This window comes from Lissotriton vulgaris, chromosome 4_1 (assembly GCF_964263255.1).
Source record: "Lissotriton vulgaris chromosome 4_1, aLisVul1.2, whole genome shotgun sequence".
Taxonomy (NCBI): Eukaryota; Metazoa; Chordata; class Amphibia; order Caudata; family Salamandridae; genus Lissotriton; species Lissotriton vulgaris.
Window position 1 is genome coordinate 546,528,073 of NC_141691.1, and position 21,884 is coordinate 546,549,956.

The window sequence follows — 21,884 nt, forward strand, 5'->3', positions numbered from 1 at the left end:
CCTATTTCCCCCCTCCATATTACAATGGCGGGGGGACCGCGGTACCCCCCTGCGTTTTAAAATACAACATGGCAGGCACCGCGCGGTGCCTGTCATAGTGTGCTTTGAAACGCTCAACATGCATTTTTAGCATTGCGGCAGGGGGTGTTTTCAGCACCGCCCGCGCAATGTTAAAAATGCGGGATGCACCCGCCACTGTGGCGGGTGCATCCTAATTCGAGGCACGTGACCTCCACCCCTGTGGTGGACGGTCGTCCCGTCCCCCGACAGAATGGCGGACGGATCCTAATTGACCCCTATGTGAGAGTCTCAATGCGTTAATTTGCTTTTCTGCAACATTGCTACATTTAGTAAACAACTGAGTTTTGTATTGCAGTAGTCAGCAAGACTTGTGGTACACCCACCACATTTGCAGTTAGGAAAACTGTCAGGTTTCCGGAGCAGGACCTCGTGTGGCTCTAGCACAGGAGACCACCAGCCTATCCACCACCAGGCTATGCCTGTGTATTGCAGAAGGCCTGCACTATTTAGAGTTGACCTTCTAGTGCACATTTTTATTCAGGGACCCCGTGTTTGTGGAGAAACCTCGCTTTACATGAGAGCTCATTCACTCAAAAATAAACTTATGCTAAAAGTGCTCCCAGTATTTTAGTAGAGGCACTTCCATCAGAAATGCCTAGAAAAGAAAGGCAACTTAAAATGTGGGGGGTTGGAGTGACTTCTCCGCCGCCCCAGCAGGGAAGGTGGCATACTGGTATTCCATGAGTCACTTCCCCCCTCCATCCTGGTTGTTTTCGCACTGTAAATGCCAATCCAGTCTCTCTCATTTCCATGTATAACCTTGAAGATTGTCCTGCCTGCTATCTCAGTTGACCCCCTGCTTGTAGGGACAAACACGCAGAGCATTGATTTAAAGGTAAACATTTTTCTTAGATGTATGGTCGCTTGTACAAACCTGAGATTGATTCATGTTTTATTATTGTTATTAAAGAAGTGCGAATGCCTTTCTAGACAGATCCTAATTGTGAATCCTTGCATCATGGCTTGCACTAGCGCCTTTTCTGAGGTTTTGAGAGAACATTGATAATAATTGTGAGATTCATTTCTCATACCATTTCTCTTTGTTTTGCATTGTCTGTACTAATTGAAATAAGTTTTAACCCCTCATAACATTCCTGCATATATAGCTGGATAGAATTTGGGCAGAGGCTATTGCACAGCAACATGTGCCTAGGTTAGAATGTGTTACTCATTTCACAATTACAAATGCAGATCAGAATTTCATGCAAATGAGAGACTGTCAAGCCTACAGGTTAATGCCTCACTGCAGATGTGCAGGCAGCCATCAATCACCCCCGAAAGCACACGTTTTAGAAACTTTACTGGAGTTGCAATCCTCATGAAGACACATAGAGCACCAATGGACTGCTCTCTACAGCAAGTCTTCAGTAGCCCACCGACCCTCTTCTTGATGGCAGACCCTACACCCTGACCTGAATTAAAAATGCACATTAATTTTCAATGTGGTTGGCACATTAACATAAAGCATGACATTCTTTCCCACTTCTCAGTTTTTAGGGTGCAATTTATTTCTTTTGGTAATGTATTACTCAAGACCCAGACGATGCATAGTATAATATTATTCATATTGTCTCTTGGTAGTGTACTTCCTTCCTCTTACCCAACAACATTTTAAATGTCACCCCTCAAGGTCATGCCATTTGTAACATTTTTAATCTGCTGCTAAACCTACTGAACACGGACGAAGCATGCATGATTTCACGAATATTAATGAAGTGTTGTCATCCTATTAGAAGAAAGATATGGTTATGAATATTCCTTTGTCAGACATATTTATGACTGGAACTGGTATTAGAAAATTGTAAAGTGATACAACTGGATACATAAAAGTTATACAAATTTTGGGGGGCAGGGAGCAATATTATTGATGCCACCAGGCTCTGTACATGTAAGGTAATTGTATGCGGGGGAGGGAGGGACTTTTGGAAAAAACACTATAGTTATTGCTAAAGAATGTAAGGTTTCAGATAGTATGTGATGTTTTTATATACATATTTAAGATCTTCTGCTTCTATATGACTAATGAAATCGGAGGATGTTAAGTCCATAGTTTAGAAAATAACTCGTCCCTTCAAATCTTGTGTTTACTAGATAACTGTAGATGTTTTGTGCTTTTTAGTTCCTTGAATGCAACTTTTAACAAAAAGACGCAAAAATCAAATCAGGTTTGGAGGGGACAGATCATGCATTTCATGCCCTTTCGATTATCAAATGATCTGGTTATGTCGCCCAACACTTGCACATCATTTCAATGCAGCAAGTGAACCCTAATGAGAGTCCTAGGCCATCTTATAAATATGCAGAATTTATTGTTGTTGACTGAAACAGCAGAGCATTAGAGAATTATTGTAAACATAACTGCAGCCCTTACCAAAATGCATTTTTCAATTTAATGACATGATTATAAAGCCAACCAGGAGAGTGGTGTATGGTGAAAGTGGCCGATGATGTCCCATTCTATAGATCCTAATGACATTGTATTGTTCCTTTTTCTCTGCCTGTCCCCTGAAACATTTAAGATTTCAATGATTTGAAACTAAAACGTAGATTTTAGCAGGTGCGAAACAAATCTGGAGAACACGTTTTCTAAACTCCCCAGATATTTAGCATTTGCATTATAAGAGAGTTGATATCATCCAATCTAACCTGTACAGCAAAGAGCACAATGACATTGCAGGGTACAAAAGATTCCAAAAGATAGCATTATACAAAGGCATGCCCTGCCTCTAGGTGTTTGATGCAAGCAAAAAGATCAAGTGGCTGTTGATTTAGAAACTTTCGGTCAGCTGGAAAGGAAATGGTATTTTGTAACTAACAGTAACATGGAGTGCGCTAATATCAATGAACAAAGAAGATACATAATAGCTGAGGCTGATCTGTTGGTGGTTGTGCTAGAGCTCCTTACTCTCTCAGAGTCCATTAAAGAGGAGAAAGCGAGGCTACTTGAAGTCCTTGACCACCTGCTCATATGGAGGGGGCGGTGTGTTACAGTAGGAAGGCGGAGGTGGGTACGCTGGATTTCCTTGAGGTGAGTTGGGCTGGACATGGAAAGCCGAAGCCATGGGGTTCATCATTGGCCCTCCTGGATCTGAATAGTATTGCATTCCTGGCTGCATGGATCCTGACAAGAAATGGAAATAGACAAAAATCTTTTAGTACAATAATATGTCAGGGCCAGAACACGTGTATTGTTGTTCAAAATATTTGTAAATGAGGCTTATCAGTACAATTACCCTGATTTAATAATGGGTTACTATTTGAGGGGGTATAACCCTTCTCAAGCAGCAACCACAATTCTTCTCAGGCTGGTCACAAGCAAACCCTAAATTAACCAGTGCTCAGCTCTCGGGTAGCTTGGCACAGAGCATTCAGGTGTAACTCAGAGACAATGTGTAAAGTACTTGCAGAACACTTCAAACAGTAACACAGTGAGAACACACCACAAAAGGAGCCCACAACAATATTAAAACCATAGAGTTATTTTTAATAAAGAAAACAAGATCAAAACGACACAAATCCAATTAGTAGAACCAGAGATATTTAATTTTAAAAGTTTTAAAGAAAATGCATAAACCACAAACTGTGGATAGCTGGTCACATCGGACTGGGATAAAGTCACACATTCAGGCCGGCGATGGAGTGTTAGCTGGCTACAGGGACCCAGTTAGGCCCACTGAACAGAGTACCTTAGATCTGTGGTTTGAGGAGCGCTGTGTGTATCCGCCTTGAAAATGCACCACACAGCCGGAGCAATGCATTGGTTCTGAGATGCTACGAGGCTCCAGTGTGAGGTCCTGTTGCGTCAACATCAAGGATCTCATCTACGTGGCTTGCTATGCGAAATCTGGCATCGGGGATGTGGCACGCAGTCGTCGTCTTCAAGGAGGCTCCTCTCAAGGAGAGATGCAAGTGCTTGCATCAAGGATACGTGACACAGTGCCTGTTTCTAAGGCGATGCGGGCTGCAGCGGCAATGAGTGTGCACCCGAGGTGCAGCAGTTCCTCTCAGGATTGGGCCACGTAGCAGGGAAGATGTGACGGTTCCGCTGGGTACACAGAAGCTGGCAAAACACATTAGGCTCACTTCTAAGGACTGGGGTGGCACCATTTGGATGGGTAGACTCACAGATCGCAGCGTGTAGATGCAAGGTTGTTGGAAGCCTGTTGTCCCTGAGGCTTTGGATCAGGAGGCCAACCAACTAGTCCTTGGAGTCACTCTGGGTTTTGAGTTTAATAGATGCAGGTCCAGTCCTTCTTATACAGGCAAGAGGGCAGCATGCAGTCCTTCTTCCTGGCAGAGTATTCACAGTCTAGAAGTGTACAGAAGCAGTGATATCGGAGGTCCAGTTTCTATACCCAGTTGTGCCTTTGAAGTGTGGGAGGAGCTTCTGGAGGTTTCTCTTTGAAAACCTCCAGGCATCCTGCCTTTACTGTCTTGGCTTCAGACTAACTACATGTGGTATGCAGACCTTTGCATGGAGGCAAGACACAGTCTATAAAAAGGTAGCACAGTACTTAAAAAGATACGGTTGGCCGTTGTTTATCTTTGTAAATCAGGCCATGTGTTTTATGGGAAACATTGCAGGAAAAGACATCCAGAGTTAGACTCATTGGACCTGATTCACACTTTTGAGTAATTTACATTTTTGAGTAAGTTTACTACATCTGGCTACTCACAAAATCTGTGAGTAAGTTACGGTAAACAAACAGTAGTAACTATAGCATCGCACATGGCCAACCCCTGGTGATGCAACACCCTCCCATAAAAGTAATGATGGAAGGGAATTAAGATAAAACCCCATAGCAAATAATGGTAAATGAATGTAATAATAAATTGCACAAAATATAATACATTTTTTTGTAATCCTCTACATAATTTAAATTATTAATAATGTATATTATTTTGTTTTTATTGCTTAGGTGGCATTTTTTTTTGTTTGAATTTAAAGAATAATATTAATTGTAGTTAATATATTTCCTTTTTTTTTTTTAAATGTTTTTATTGTTTGCAGGCGTACAAGGGATGAGTGAATTAATTCATAAGTAATTCATTTTGACATACATAAATTATTTCCATATAAAATAAATACAGCTAAATCATGAAATATTGTTTTGAAAATAGATAATCAGCAAAAAGAGAGAAAAAGAGAAAAAAAAAAAGAAAAAAAAAAAATATATATATATATATATATATAATATCAGTTTCTTTTCAACGTTGATGCGAATAATGTAGTTCAAACCATTTTCTAAACCCCCCCCCTGAATCACAAGAAAAAAGTAAATATAATATATACAAAATAAGGCATCATAGATCTATAAAAGTACCCCAGATTTTTTGGTGCTTTTTCAATGACTGTAAGCCCCTGATCTTAGCTAGAGCTAGCTCCATTGAGTATATCTCGACTACCAGGGCCCACCAATCCCAGACCTTAGGTGTTTCTGGGCTAATCCAAGCTCTGGCCAAAGTTAGCTTAGCACAGGACATTAATATCGTGGCCAAAGCAGCTTGTGGAAAAGATGCCGAGTAAGTATCTAACAAAACAGAAGTGGCCGTAAATGTAGGTAGCTGAATATGTTTCAGTTTAAGAACTTTTTCTACATCATGCCAAAAAGTTTTGAGATTCGGGCATGAGAATAAAACATGTGCTAAGTCAGCTGCTTCGGCAGAGCATTTAGGACATTTTGTGCGATCACTATGAATGTTATTATTAGATGGCCATTTTGAGATTCTTTCCGGGGTATAGTACAACATACAGGTTGTTCTAAATTGTTGTAGTCTAAGGTTTGAAGATCGCACTCGTTTATTGATATTTATTAAAGAGCTCTCAATCTGTTTAGATGTTATATTTGACCCCAGCATTCTGCTCCATTTGTCAGCCAGTTTAATACAATCATTTGATTTAAATCCAACAAAGAGCTTGTAAGCTTCACTTATTGTGGATTTATTTTTGGAGGAGTATAAACATGTCCAGATATCGCTTTCAGTGACCTCCAATAATTCTTTTTTATTAATTAGGTAATTGTGTATCTGTAAGTGTTTATATCTCATATTTTCAGATAGATTATATAATAGTTTGAGAGTATTGAAATCTAAAAAACCTTGTATTCCATAAAAATCCCCTAAAACCGTGATGCCCGATCTTAGCCAGCAGCGAGTATTAGTGTCAGAAAAAATGTTTGGTAGGCCTGGATTGCCCCAAAGTGGAAGCTTTGGGTGAAAAAAACTAGTGTTGCAAAAAGAAAGTATGTTACCCCAGATCTTTATTAAGTCTCTTATAGTCTTAAATCTAACCCTTTTGTAGTAATTGGGGTCGTTAATTTGGAACAGAAACATATTCGAGTCGGATTTTAGTGTAAACAAATGAAAAAATAGAGTCCTACCTTCATTTAATAAGGATCGAAGACGAATTATAAAAGCAGACCAAAAGTATAGTTTGAAATCGGGGAAGTTAAGTCCGCCAAAGTTCGTATTATTTTTCATAAGGGCCAGTGATCTTCTTGCTTTTTTATACCCCCAAATAAAACTGCTAAGTATACCGTCAAGTTTTTTAAAAAATTGATTGTTTAATGCTAGTGGTATAGACCGAAATAAGTATATAAATTTGGGCAAAACTTTCATCTTGATTAAGTTAATTCTGCCAGTTAGGTTTAAGGGTAATCTGTGCCATTTTTTTAGCAGTAGACTGGTTGATTTAATTAATTCGTCATAGTTTAGATTGTTTATTTCACGTACTTTAGCCGTGATTTTAACCCCGAGATATGTGGCGGAGTGGCAGATCTCAGGCACAGCCACTGCAGGTGTGTAATTAGCTATTACTTGTGTTTTTAGTAGATTTAATTTATAGCCCGCCACCTTACCATATTTTTCGGCTTCTAATGCTATTCCCTTTAGTGCTTTCACGACATCTTCAGTGTAGATCGCGATGTCATCTGCGTATGCTGTTATTTTTAGTTCTTGTATTCCTGATCTAAAGGGTGCGATCTGATTCTGAAGTTGGAGTGCGAACAGAAAAGGCTCCAGTGAAATGGCAAATAGAAGAGGGGATAGGGGGCATCCCTGACGGGTACCTCGTAAGATAGAAAAGTCTGACGATCTCAGTCCCCCGTAGCTGATATATGCTGAGGGTTTATCATACAGTGCTTGAATACTCCGTAAAAATTGTCCTTTAAACCCAATCCTAAGAAGTATGTGCCAGAGAAAGTCCCACCCCACTCGATCAAAAGCTTTTTCAGCATCTAATAGAATTATGCCAAGTGGGGTGGATTCTGTCTCTGCCACATCTAATGCAGTTATTGCCGTATTCGTATGTATAGTGGTGTCCCTACCAATTATGAAACCATGCTGTTGTGGGTTGATGATTTGAGGCATAATAGGAGCTAATCGTAGTGCTAACATTTTAGCAAAGATTTTTGCATCTGTGTTTATTAAGGAGATGGGGCGATAAGACCCCCTCTCTTCCTTCGGTTTGCCTTTTTTCAAAAAAAATATTATTTTTGCCCTATTCCATGACCTAGGTGTCTTTCCTTCTAAGCCTACAGATTGCATGACCTTCAACAATAGTTGTTCAAGCTCTTCTAGGCAGAATTTATATATTTCTAGAGGTATGGTGTCCTCACCCGCCGCTTTCCCTACGGGTAACAAAGCTATCGCTAGATGTAATTCAGCCAATGTTATGTCCGCAGACAGTGAGTCTATCTCTGAGCAATTCTGCATGTCCCCCAAGTGCTCCTCCACATATGTATATATGTCGTCTAGGTTGGAGTCCACTTCTGGGGTATATAAATTTCTATAGAAATCGGCGAATTGTTCTACTATATCTTGAGGTTTTGTATAGATTTTATTGCTAGCCCCCCGTATGCTTGTGATAGTAGAGTTAGCTCTATCCTCAGCAACTTTGTAGGCCAGGATTTTCCCGATTTTGTCGCCCCCCTCATATTGTGTTATTTTAAATTTATGTAAACAATTTGTGCTTTTCTGGATAAATTTAGACTTCATTTTATTTTTGATTGAACAAAGTTCAAGGCCGATTTCTATACTTTTTGCTACATTATTTTGAAGAGCTAATGATAGTTGTTCTTCCAAAGCTGTTATTTTAATCAATAGTTGGTCATTATTTTTTTTGTTTTCAAAATTTTGTCTAATTATATAAGCCTGAGTAAAACCCCTAATACTTGCCTTACAGGCATCCCAAACCATATCAGGTGATGTTGAGTTGATATTTATGCCTATAAATTCGGTAAGGTGTGATTTTAGTTGCGTCATAAAAGATATATCTGAGATCAAATGTCTCGGGAAAGAGAATGGTCTGGGTGTAGTTCTAGTATTTATTGTTTTGATTGTCAATAATATTGCATTATGGTCCGATGATATACGAGGGCATATAACCATAGAGCTATTCACCAATAAATTTTCGCTTGCTAATGCCATGTCAAGCCTGGAGCATGTTTTATGCGGGGCAGAGTAATATGTATATCCAGGATTGTTAGCGTTTAAACGTCGCCAAGCGTCTTTGATGTTATGTACACGGCATAAGTCCAGGATAGCTGATCTTGTTTTATGCATCCTTTGATATCGCACAGAGCTAGTTGTATCAATTCTGTAATCCATGACGCAATTAAAGTCCCCCATAATAATAAGTTCTCCCTCCAAGCCCAAAAGTTTAACGTTCAGATGGTCAAAAAAGCTAGGGTCGTCTATATTGCAGCCATAGACCACACATAAAACATATTTAATATTCTCGTGGCTTATCTGCGCTATTGCCCATCTGCCATCTTTACCCATAAAAGTCTGTGTTGTCTCAGCCCGAAATCGAGTATCTTTAAGTATGGCAACCCCTCTTGTAGATTGTCCAAAAGCAGAACAAACTATGATGTCGTAACCCAGATGTTTAAGGAGTTTCTTATCCTTACCCGCAATGTGTGTTTCGGATAATAAAATTATATGGGGGTTATGCATTTTCAATTCCTCTTTAACCAAGCACCTTTTGTTCTTACTATTAAGCCCGGCTACGTTCCAGGCTAAATATTTTATTTCATACATCTAAAAATGCAGAAGATTAATCCCTTAAATTTTAAGCATGTCTTAATTTTCCCAAGGTAGGTTTCATGACATCCGCATGGCCTCATATATCGCATATTGTTAGTATTATATGTGCACAAAAAATTTCTGGCTTCATAATATGCGACCAGCCCCTCATTCCTCTCAGCCTGCAAACAAATTTTCATAGTTTTTCCCCTCCCACCCTCAACCCCCCATTGTAGTTAATATATTTCCAATAATTAAATATTTATTAATACTGCAGTAGCTGCGTGTTCTTTTTTGTTCAACATTTATAATATTAATTAATGTTCAGTTCAAAAAGCTTTATTGCGGTTAGGTTTAACCATAAAAGCACATACATAAAAAATATACAGTTTTCAAACATAATAGTTGTCTTTTAGAAACAATTCAATTGGAATAATCCATCGTCATAAAATCAGCGAAGTGGGGAGAGATACAATTTTAAAAGTTAGAAAAATTTAAATTAGATCTACAGATGCTTAAACATTGTAAAATACCCTTTGATATACTCATTCACTCCCTTCGTCTCCACAATAGAACTTAGGGCAAATATATAACAATCTTAACTAATCAGATTCCGTCGGATTGACCACATTAAGAACAGGAACTTTGCTACAGCAGCCATTATCACTGCATTGGTATCAGTTTTCAAGATCCTGAAAAAAACGAGATAGTTCTTAATGCCCAGATTGTTGCACAACTGAATTATCCACTTCTTCCGGATATTACCATATGCTGGACAGAAGAGGTTAACGTGTACAGGAGTTTTGTCCACTAATCGACAACCTGGGCAAGGACGGGCTGGACCCCCCGTCCACCTATCGATCGTTGAGTATAAAGGCAGAGTTCCATATCTGAATTGCAGATAAAGCTTCTTCGCTAGGGTAGGTATTATGGTATCGATCTCCTGCTCAAAGCTATAATGTGACTTATGATCCAGGAAGGCATCGGTTAGACTTGGAGTTTTAGCTAAACACAATACATTCCTTAGATTGAAGTCTTTTATAGTGTGAGACATGGTTTTCTTAGAGATAGCTGAGCAGGAAGCCTCAGGATTTGACCAGAGATTCTCGAACCCGATCAGGGTGAGAGACTGCCTTACAAAGGATAACCAAGGAATCCTGCCTGCGCCTAGAGAGGCCATTACCACCTTCAGTTCCTCCTTATAGCTCGCCAGCTGAGGAGTACTCCACAGCCGCCTCCAATAGAGGAGTGGCCGTGAGGCGATGGCGTCTGCAATCGGGCGAATATTCAGATCCATTCTAAGTGGGACTAGCAGAGTATTTCTTGGCAAAGTCAATATTTGCCTAATAAAATTGTTTTCTGTAGTGGATAAGTCGTTTGCTTGTGTGTGCCCCCAGAGTTCCGCCCCGTAAAGGGATGATGACCTGGCTTGAGCTCTAAAAATTTCGAGTGGGGCACTTACTATTTTTTGCACACATTTTTTTGCACTTTTAAAATCCCCCCTACTGCCTATGTTAATCTAAAGTTAGCCTTGGCCATTTGTGGGCCCAACCCCATTTTGTCCTTCAGGGATAAACCTAAATAGTCAAAAATTGGGACCCTTTCCAGGGGTCTGCCTTCCATCGTCGGATGGGGGCAGTTAGTGGTACTAGCGTTAAAGACCATGTACTTGGTCTTGTTGATGTTGACCACCAGGTTTCTTTTATTACAGAAGTTGAGGAACTGGTTCAGCACCCGCTGCATGCACATTGGCAATTTTGAAAGCAGCAGGGTGTCGTCCGCAAACATTAGGGCAGGAAATCTTTGGGAGGCCTGTTTTGGGGAGTCAATATCTTTAATAGCAAGGAGGTCTTCTATAAGCCAGTTGAGAAAGAGGGAGAAGAGGGCTGGGGCGAGCACACAACCCTGCCTAACCCCCTTCTCAACCGGGAACGGCCCTGTTAATTGGCCATGCTTGACAAAGCGAACTCTGGCAAATGTACCTTCGTGGAGGAGTTTAAATTGGTAGCATAAGTAAGGCGGAACCCCCATTGTTAGTAAAATTGTCCAGAGCTGGTTCCGGTCCACCATATCAAATGCGGACTTCAAGTCCACGAAGGTAAGGTATAAACTACCCCCATCCAGAACAACATGCTTCCAGTAAAGGACCTGGAGCCGGAATAGTTGATCGATTGTTGATGTTTTGGCCCTAAAGCCTGCCTGAAACGGGGTAAAAATATTATTGTCATTGATCCAGTCCTGTAAACGTAAAAGAAGCCTAGCATACATTTTCTGGCTCACATCGATGAGGCTAATAGGCCTATAATTAGAAGGTTCAAGCAGAGAACCCTTCTTGTAAATAGGGATTATCTCCGCCCCCAACCAGGTACATGGGAAGGATAGACACTGCAGTATTGTGTTATATAATAATAAAAGGTATGGGACCCATACTATCGGTTCATCTCTATAAAGGTCACCCGGAATCCTATCCAGCCCCGGGGCTTTATTCGGTTGCAGGCAAGATACAGCCGTTTGGACCTCTGCCAGTGCGAAGGGTGGTGTACACCACGTAGGATCTGGGGCCAGAAGGCTTGGTGGGGCCTCACTTCTCATTGTAAGGGGATAGAATAGAGCTCTTTAAAATGTAGAGACCACGCTTCATCGGGAATGTTTAGGTCAATCGTGGTCTTACCCTCTGGTTTCCCAGTGTGAACGAGATTCCAGAAGGACCTTGAATCCTTTGCCACGAGTGCAGATCTGATGGCGAGCCATCGTTCTACTTCCCACTCTGATTTCGTATTAAAAATGATTTTCTTGTATGCCTGTCTGGCTTCCGTAACACATACCTTGTTACTTTGCTTTAATGCCAAGAGCAATGCACACTTCGCATCCCTGCAGCCCCTATTGAACCAGAGATTTCTATTGCCTTGTAATTTAGGCTTGGTGGGGCCAGATTTGTAGAAACAGTCCACCAATATTACAGCTAATTTCTTATGTATTCTGGAAAGATCACTTCCCACACCATTTTCAGAGGGATTATCAAAAATTAGATTCGCCCTTTCTAACAGAGGAATTATACTCAGGTAAAGTTTAGCCATATTTTCGGTGGACAGCTTCATAGTTGCCCATCGAATTCTCCTCCCTCCTTGAACTATTCTAATGTCACTACTTGGGGGGGGTTTCCTGGTCATAATCCTCATTAGTCAGATGAAAGTCCATCTCAGTGGTCAAGGGATTGTGGTCACTTTCCATGCGGCTGGTTATAGTGAAATCGAGGACTCTGGGCCACAATGCCAAACTAACCATAAAGTAGTTTATTACAGATGCCTGCCCCATTCCTCTGTAAGTTGACTGCCCTGGGATATCTCCCTGAAATCGCCCATTGCATGCTCTAATAGAGAACGAATAGGTAAGGGAAGTCAGCTGAAGGACGAGGGCTGTCCAATGTTTCACTGGGTAAACGTTAGGGGCGGAACTAGCCATGTTTCATCTTCTTCTGTTGAAATCGGGGGAACACCATTAAGGGGTTCATAATGACAGTTGAAGTCTCTTCCAATAAGCAGAGAAACATCGCCCGGAAGTGAATACAGTAGAGTGGTCAAACAGTCTAGGGTGTTGGAGGTTCCTCCCGATCGTGCTGGCAGCGAATAGATATTAATGAGTGCCAGTTTTGGTGTTTTAGTATTGGGCATAAGGATACACGTCAGATCAGAACTGTTTGTTTAAATTCTTTTCAACGTGAATCCAAGGTGAACACCTACCCATATGCACAGCCCCCCGATTGTCTACCTCTCGGGCCCTTTAGGGCTGGCTCCATAAAGGTAACATAACCTATTCTGTGCATAGGGTTTAGAGCCCAGGTTTCCTGGAATAAGCAGATCCAGTGGAGATCTACAAATGCACACCAATCAGGGATGTCTAGATTAGCAGCGAGGCCCGCTATATTCCAGGATAAGATTTTGAGGGTCCTGTTAGGGGGTGTCGGCCTGCTTCCCATATTTACCCAAGGACCGGGCTATTTGGTCCACCCACCAGAGTGCCAGGCGCATGTTGAACTACATCTGAATGTACTGGCAAACTTCGGACCGAGGGTGTAGCATTTTTGGTCTTAAAAATTGCAAGAATTGGTGGAGCAACCACTGTCTCCCTCGTGGCTAGGGGCAATTTTCCCTCGTCATGCAGGCATTCTTCAGTAATGGGTGGAGGTTCTAGTATCCCTCCCGTCCCCCCGACCTTTCCTTCCTCTGGTAAGTGCGGAACTTGAAGCAGGGGGGGCATATGTAGTCAGTCTACCTGGTCCAGTAAACTAAACCTGTTATTTACTGGAAAACCTAGTACATCATCACTGCCCCTCCATCCCCACTATGCCCTCTTCACGGCACCAGAAATCTTCTTGTGAATGCCATTGGTCAAAGTTCCTGGTGTCATAAGTGTGGTGTGAATTAGCTGGTGGATAAAAGTAGCTTAGCTTCAGTGTTTTGATAGTTGTAGCTAAACTATTGAAGCGGCTACCACACACATGATCAATTACCCTACAGTCTTGAAAGTTTATAACTACACAGTCCCCGTCCACATCTTTCGGTTTGGGACCCACCCAGCCTACTCTTCTAACAAACAGAATCTTGCTTTGGACACTTCTTGGCAAGGGTCTGTGGGTATTCAGCCAGTGTATCGACTTATTTTTAAATTCCACAAATGATTCAGGTCTATTGTGGGCCAACTTAGGGACCCCAGTAAGAACGACCACATAGGGAGCACTTTCCGGGGGTAAGTCGATACAAGGAGAATCCAAGGGAGGGTAATTATCCCTAGGTCGATTTGTGGGGACTCTACCCAGAGATTTTGGTTTTACTGTTTTCGGGGATGGCACTTTTCCCACAGATGTGGACCCAATGTGGCTAGAACATGTCCTGGATCGTTGTTCGGTAGTCGCAGGCAGTGAGATGGTGGGGCAAATGATTGCGGGCTTGGGCTGTGTTAGCGGGCCCCCTCTACAGCTGATGGAGCTTGAACTTGGGCTTTAATAACAGAGAGTTCTTTTGCAAGATCCGCATTTTCCCCAAGTAAGTCCTCCATTTTCGCCAACCTTTTTTCAATAGATTTTAATCTTTGCTCCAAAGGCTGTATATTTGTATTTGTATTTGTATTTGTAATTAAATTTGTAGGGCGCTCAGCTACCCACATGGGGTCTCCCGGCGCCGATAGAGGTGGCGTTAAAGTCCCAACAATTATCACTGAGGGAAGGGCCAGGTTTTAGATCTCTTAAAAATTTCATCCAAGAAGGTTCGAATTTCAGCGCGACAGGGAGAGAATTCCATAGCTTAGGAGCCAGACAGGAAAAGGAGCATCCGCCCATTCTCGTCAGCTTAAAACGTGGAATCAAAAAGTTCCCTAGAGATGAAGATCTAAGAAGACGAGGTGGAGAGTATTGTTGGACCAGGGACTGGAAGTATGCCGGAGCAGGCCCCTGCTTGATCTTAAACATGAAGCAGAGGGCCTTAAATTTAACTCAGCTTTAAAACCGTACTCAATTTTCCCACCAGCAAATCTGCATTAAAAGCGCTTATGGATGCAGAATCAGTTCGGACCTCACGTGGGCTGGCTGGAAGGGCCTCAGACACGCTATGCTCGCCTTGCTCTACGATTTGCGATTCAACATGGTTATTTTGTTTAGGCTGCTTTATTTTTCTCCCCCGGAGTGGTGCACCTGTCCGCTTCCTTTTGGGAATTGCGCCTTCTTTAAGTGTGCCAAGGTCAGGGGGGTTTTGGGTACTTCTAAATGTACGGTTGCCTTATGGGGAACCTGCCCAGGTGGGAGTTGTTTAGTCAAATCCTCTGAGTCCAGTATATTACTAGAGGGGGAATTTAGACTTCCAGGGGGCCCTTCAATTTCAATTGTTTGTAGAGGGGGGCCCGGTGAGCGAACTTGGGCTAAAGGTCCCAGAGATGATCTCCTCATAAAAACCGGATCCTGTGAAATCCCGCGTTCCGCCATAGCTATCTCTTGTTCCAGCACTGATGAAGCCCTCAATATAAATTGGTCCAAGGTCCCGGCTACGTGCCCTGTGGGTGTGGAATATTAGGACAATTGGCTATCAGTACCCAGAATAATTTATATTCATATTTAATATATATTTTCAAATTAATTAGTTGTATTTATTTTTCCTATACTTTGCCATGGGGAGGCTCTTAAGTCAGGCCAGAGATTACCACATGGTGAAGTATAGGGAAAAATAAAGAAGATTAACTTGGAAATAAATATTTAAAATATGTTTATGTTAAATAGTTATGTACATTCATTTAACATATTTCTTTTAAATGTACAGCAAAATAAAAACAATGTTAACTTTAGAAATAAATCTTTAATAAATAGAAATGCATTAAATTGCATTCATTTTATTTCTGTAAATTAAACTTAAAAAAATTCTCATCTAAAGAAAAAATATTTTTGTAGGCATTAAGAATTATTAGACGCCAAATATGGAATTTGCTAAAATTAATTTTATAATGTTTTAATAAAAAATTTCTTATATTGAGTTTTCAATTCAGAAAAGGTTATTAGAATATTTTATGATTAAAGGATAATTGTGCACTATTCCTATATTTTTTAACAGTAAATTACATTTATTTATGTTATTTTTATTTTACATTTCAAATATTTTGATTTAATAATATTTCCTATGGGGTTATATGTTAACTCCCCGCCTCCATTATTTTCGATTTGAGGGTGTTGGAGAACCAGTGGTAAGCCATGTGTGGTGCTGGATTTACTACTTTTTTAAAAGTCATTTACACTGGTATTTTGTGAGTAGCCAAAAGTAGTAAAGTAACCCAAAAGTGTAAAAATTGCAAGTTACCTTTGGGGATTAGGGCTTTTTTTTTACAAACTGAACTTATGCTTTAGAGTAACTTTACTACTTTTTATCTCTAGTCATGATCCTGAACTCTGCAGGCTAACCTTACATCTAGCAGACTATAAGAGATTTAGTTCAAGAAGGACTGCATGAATTTCAGGCCTAGTTTTCCAGGGTCCAACCTAAAAGCTATGGCCCCATTCCAACACAACACAAAATCACAGCGTGAATGATCAAGAAGTAAAATTAGGAGCGTCCCAGAAATCTAGCATAAATAGATCTATGAGATCAAGATGTGGCCTCACGTAGGAATAGATTTCCCACTTGAGGCCACAGTGGAGAGCACACAAACCCTTCTTGACTGGACCTCTTTCTTCCTACATGTAAGGGTAGGGTACTCTGGGGCCAGATTATTTGGGGCTAAGAGAGTGAAAGCTGTAATAGTACAGGATAACCCCTTCTTGGTTGTACATCTTCCTCTGTACGGGCTCCACAGATAGAAAGGACCATAGAGGACATTTAATTGAGAACTAATGAAATGTGATGGAGGTTATGATTTGAAATGAAGAATAATTCTGTGAAGGAACAGAAGGTCTAACAATTACCAAAGTACAGAGTTGGTGAACCAGGGTGTACTGCAAGCCCCATACTGCATTGCCTCTAGTGGGGAAGGAGGGGAGCGAGAACACATCCGAGGCTAGGCTGGGCCTACATTTTGGGAGGAGGTGCCAATACCCAGAAGAGAAGCCCTTTAAAAGTAGGTTTGTCCCTGTAATATCTCAGTGGAGCTGCAACTATGTTTGACTGACTTTATTTGCCTTCTTAATTATCTCTGTGGGGAGGTGGACCTTTTACTATGATGGGGTAGAAGTTTAGCCTCTAAGGTTGGTGAGAAGGACTAACGTTCCTCTCCCTCAATAAATACTTACCTTACCTTGGCCATGGGGGCAATTTCCACCAAGTTAAATTTGGTCAAAGACCATGTAAAAGCAGTACAAAAACTGATTGCTGATCCATGCCCCCAATCGAGTGAAATCACTCAGAAGTTCCCAGTAGGATCTCAAAATGGCTTCAATTGCTACTAGGAAGAAAGAAACAACATAACACATCCCTAAAGCCACGAAGTGGAAAAAGTGTAAGCTAAAATATCTGTGCATACTGCATAATAACACAACTGAAACAATATTGGAATCTCCAGATTCGACCCCCCCTCCCCAAAAAGCCTAGCACTATCTAAAAGAAAACGGTGAGGACAGAAGACTGAGGCAAACCCAGAAGGACAGAGTTATTCTAGAGCCTCATTATAGGTAACACAACGGGACATCAAAATCCTTGGGCTCTTTACATCAGGCAGGCAGACTAAGGGGGTTATTAGGATTGCGGATTTTCCGCATCCTCTGGGCCGGCGGTGGCGGATGCAGAAAATCTGCAGTGGACCCACCAAAGACCCACCGCCACATTAGGATGGCTGGTGGGTTCTGGTTTCCGTCCGCAGCTTTTCCGCCGCGGTTGGCTTACAACCGCGGCGGAAAAACTCTAATCTGGTGACGGTGTCTCTCAGACACCGTCAGGCAGATTAGGATTGGATGTGAAACATGCTTTTCCGCAGCAGCTTTTCCGCCGTGGAAAAGAATGTGTAACTTCACTGCGGGGGCCCGTTGCGGGCCCCCTAGGTGAAGGGGGGGTGGGGGGTGCACATGGGGGGTACCTATGGTTCCCCCCTGCATTTGTATGCGGAAAGCGGCAGGCACCGCGCGGTGCCTGCCTCTTTCTGCATACAAATGCAACACCTGCATTTTTAACATTGCCGCGGGTGCAGCTTGAAGCCGCACCCGCAGCAATGTTAAAAATAGAGGATGTGACCGCCAGGGTGGCGGTCACATCCTAATTGCACAGGAGGGAACTCCGCATGCCATGCGTAGGTTCCCTCCTGCTCTGGGGTCGCGGACGGACGCAAGTCCGTCCACAATCCTAATGAGGCCCTAAGTATAGTCGAAACGCGTAGGCCGTCCTGTTGCTAATGCACATGGTGTTTGTGGAAAAATAAAAGAAATTTGAACTTATCTGCTGCTGTGGTGCTGTGACTTCTGTGGAAACTACGTGAACCCAGGGGATTCGAAGTGAGATATATATATATATATATATATATATATATATATATATATATATATATATATATATATATATATATATATATATATATATATATATATATATATATATATATATATATATATATATATATATATATATATATATATTACCTACTGGCGGTCGCCAGTAGGTATATATAGTTAGGATTTTTTCCCTATGGCATTTCTGAAAATTCTATGTCTAATAACTTTGGCGTTTGTGGACGGAATCGGCTGAAATTTTCAGGAAAATGGCACATTTTGTTTCTGAGCAGCTCCTGGAAATTTGGGGGGGGTCGTCAAGGGGGGGCCGAGAAAAAAGGGGGGTCCCAAAACGCGTTTTTCCCATGTTAATTTCCATAGGGCGGTTGGACTCACTTTTAGCCCGAACGGCTGAATGGATTTTCACGAAACTTGGCAAAATTGTAGGGACTGTTAGCCCGATGTGCCTTTGCTAGGTCTCAATATATGTGCTTCAGTGGATTTTGAGAAATTAACATTTAAATCAAGATATATATCTGTAACAGCGCTCCGGGCAGCGATCCGGTTAGCGAACTTTTCGCGTATCGGAACTTTGCGATGCGAAGCTGATTGGCCCTCCGGTGTCTGTCAACATTCTAAACAGTCTGGAGCGGCCGCCATCTTATCTCTCGGTAGGATCGAGAGAGAAGAAGAGGTGAAAAACGAAGGGGGAATTTAATGAAAGGGGGCAAGGTATACCCCTCTTGACCCCCTAGGATTGTTGTTGGGGTTATTAAAGGGTCCCGTGGGGAAAATAAAAAAAAAATGATTTTTCACGGTAGAAGCGCTTCACGGGCCGCGAACTGGGCCGCAAACTGGTAGCGAAACGGGAATTCGCCATTTTGTGCTTCGTTTTAATTGTTTAGAGACAAAAATTATCGCCGCACATTGGCCACAATGCATGAATATCGCTGAAAAGTCAGCGATATTCATGCATTATCCAGCAAATGCTCTTAGCCATGTTATCCACCTTCCATTGGATAACATGGCTAAAAACTGCTCTGTGCGTGAGCTTTTTTTTTTTTTTTTTGCTGCGTGACGTTTGTTATCGTTCGATTCGATGGAAATCAGGAAGTGTTGACCACCATTTTGTTACTGCGAGTAAATATTTTGTTATAAATGAATCCTTATTGATAAACATTGTCTGCGCCATCTTGCGTTTTTGTCCAATGCCACAATTTTGTCGTGCACGGCAGCCATTTTAGATGCCTTGACCAGGGCCACTCTCTGCACGCCGCCGATCCTCAGCATGGCTCCCCACCCTCGCAAGCATCTCCCCCACGCACTGGTCACCCCCGCTCTTTCTCTCATGCATGGGCCATATACTTCCCCCCATCTGCGCTGCTCTTCTCTGAGAATCACACCCTGTGCCCGCCCGACACCTCCCTTTCACCCTATTCACTACCGCACCCTCTGACACTCCTCTTCCTCTGTGTCCGATTGTCCAGGCCGGACCTAGGCTATCACCTAGCCCTGCGGATGTAGTTTATGGCCCCAGATGTAGAGTATCCAGACATGCCAACCTTCCCGATTCAGGCGTGAGACTACTGATTTCAGTGCTAGTCTCCCGCCTCCCGATTCCTGCAAGCAAAAACCCGGGGGCATATTACCAACAACTAGCGATAATTTTTGTCTCTAACTTGTTTAGAGACAAAAATTATCGCCGCACATCGGCGAATTTTATCGCACATAAACCTTGCTATTAGCAAGGTTTATCGCAAATGCGATAAAAAACGGCCGCAATGCATGAATATCGTTGAAAAGTCACCGATATTCATGCATTATCCAGCAAATGCTCTTAGCCATGTTATCCACTTCCCATTGGATAACATGGCTAAAACTGCTCAGGGCAGGTGTTAGGTTTTGGAGATATTCGCGCTTAGCGCGAATATCTCCAAAAGTTGGTAATAGGAGATAGCGATGCTTAGGGACTGTTTCCAGTCGCTAAAATCTTGGCACGCCCACTTTGCATGTCATTAGTGATAAATATCACTGATATGCAAAGCGGGGCCCAAGATGGTCGCTATCTCCTTTTAGCTGTCACTAACTGGTGTTAGCGACAGCTTGGTAATAGGGAGATAATTTTATCTCTTTTTTTTTTGGCTTTTAAAGCCAAAAAAGCGGAAATAACCCCCCTTGATAATATGCCCCATGATTTCTCGGGGGTTTCAGCTGACAGGGCTTGGTATTGTGTTACGTGCTAATTCTTCCAGGAAACGTCAGAGGGTCGATGCAGGGGTTCTAGAAGGGGTGATAAACCATTTAAGCCTCATGAACAAGCGCATGGTCTTTTAAAGATTTATGAAGTACTCGGGGCGGCGGTGTGTGTGTGCCCTCTTTCAGGAGCGGGCGGGGGGGGCACTGCCAGCAACTTGCCAGGCCAGGCAGTGTTCAACACGTGCATCACCCTTTCTCTGCCTGCTATTGCGCTCCATGCTTCGGAAAGGTAAGAAAAAGAACGTGCATTTGAGTTTGAAATGTCCGATCTTGTAGCAGTACACTTGCAAAGCCCACACATGACAATAATCCGATTCAAGGCCCCATTCACCCGATTTTTTAAACATATATAGCACTCCAACAAAGTTAGATTTTAAAACTTTATTAACATTTAACTATAATGAACGGAACAAAAACTGTAAAAACATTTAAACATTTTTCACCCAAAAAAGCAACAATGGTCAGAAGCTGTCTTTTGTGCGAATAGTCCCAAGGCAGCACAACGTGCAGAGTTCTGGACGGCACCCAGGTGATGTCGCCTGGGTGCCGCACTGGTTTTGGTATCCTACAATGCTGCTCCGAAAATTGGCGTGGGGCGTCCCGGGTGGTGCGGGGGGAGGCCTCGTCAGTAGCGGTCTGTTGTGCGAATAGTCCCAAGGCAGCAGAACGCGCTGAGATGTTGATGGCACCCAGGTGATGTCCAGTAAACTGCCGCACTGGTTTTGGTATCCTACAATGCTGCTCCGAAAATTTGCGTGCGGCGGCCCGGGGGGGGGGGGGGCGCGTGGGGGAGGCGGCGTGAACGGGCCTCCCCAGGTGGCGGCCATCCAGCTGAGTTGCGCCCGCTCTTGCGGCTACAGCGTCTCGCTCACCATGTTGTTGAGTTGCTCCCACTCTTGCAGTGCAGCGATAGGCGCCTGCCACATGACTCTTAAAATGGCGGACGGCTCTTCGGTTTTGGGCCTGGTCCACTGAAATGGCCCTGGGACACCTTGGAACTCGGACGCTTGCCTGCTAGGGCTTGGGCTCCATTCTCGAAAAGCGTCCCCTCAGCCGTGAAGATTCTACAAAAGTCTTGGGGGCCCCCGACTCCCGCAGGCTTCCGGTGGGGAGCGGCTGCCATGATTGCTCGCGGAATGACCACGACGGAGCCACGAGATGGTGGTGCTCTCCTGCTGACGCCAGCTTCAGTCTGAATGATCCAGAAACAAGGTGGGGCTTTCATCGTTTGGGAAAAAAAAATGTTCTAAACCAATGAAAAGTGTTATTTTTAGGTCATATGACCAAGCCTTCCATCTTTAGGAAACCAAAAGTAAAATGATCCAATGAAAAGTTTTATAAACAAGTCACATGACCTGTTATGCGGCATAGGGCTACAAAAAGCGTAGAAAATCCGTTGGCACGTGAGGCGGCGTCAGTAGCGGACCGATGTGCGAATAGGCCAAAGGCAGCACAACGCGCTGAGATCCGGATGGCACCGAGGTGGTGTCAAGCAAATTGCCGCACTGGTGTGGCCATCCTACAATGCTGCGCCGAAAGACGGCGTGTCCAGCTGAGTTCCGGTCACTCTTGCGGT

General features: G+C 42.7%; 1 protein-coding gene across 1 annotated transcript in view; it reads right to left on the reverse strand.

Annotated features, from left to right (window-relative positions):
- Positions 1–2,372: 2,372 nt before the first annotated feature.
- VOPP1 (VOPP1 WW domain binding protein) overlaps positions 2,373–21,884 on the reverse strand; it is a 456,859-nt gene continuing 437,347 nt past the window's right edge. Inside the window, exon 5 of the mRNA XM_086964684.1 lies at positions 2,373–3,202. Within this exon, the coding sequence (XP_086820810.1) occupies positions 3,021–3,202 (182 nt within the window). The 3' untranslated portion in view covers positions 2,373–3,020. The remainder of the gene's footprint in view (positions 3,203–21,884) is intronic.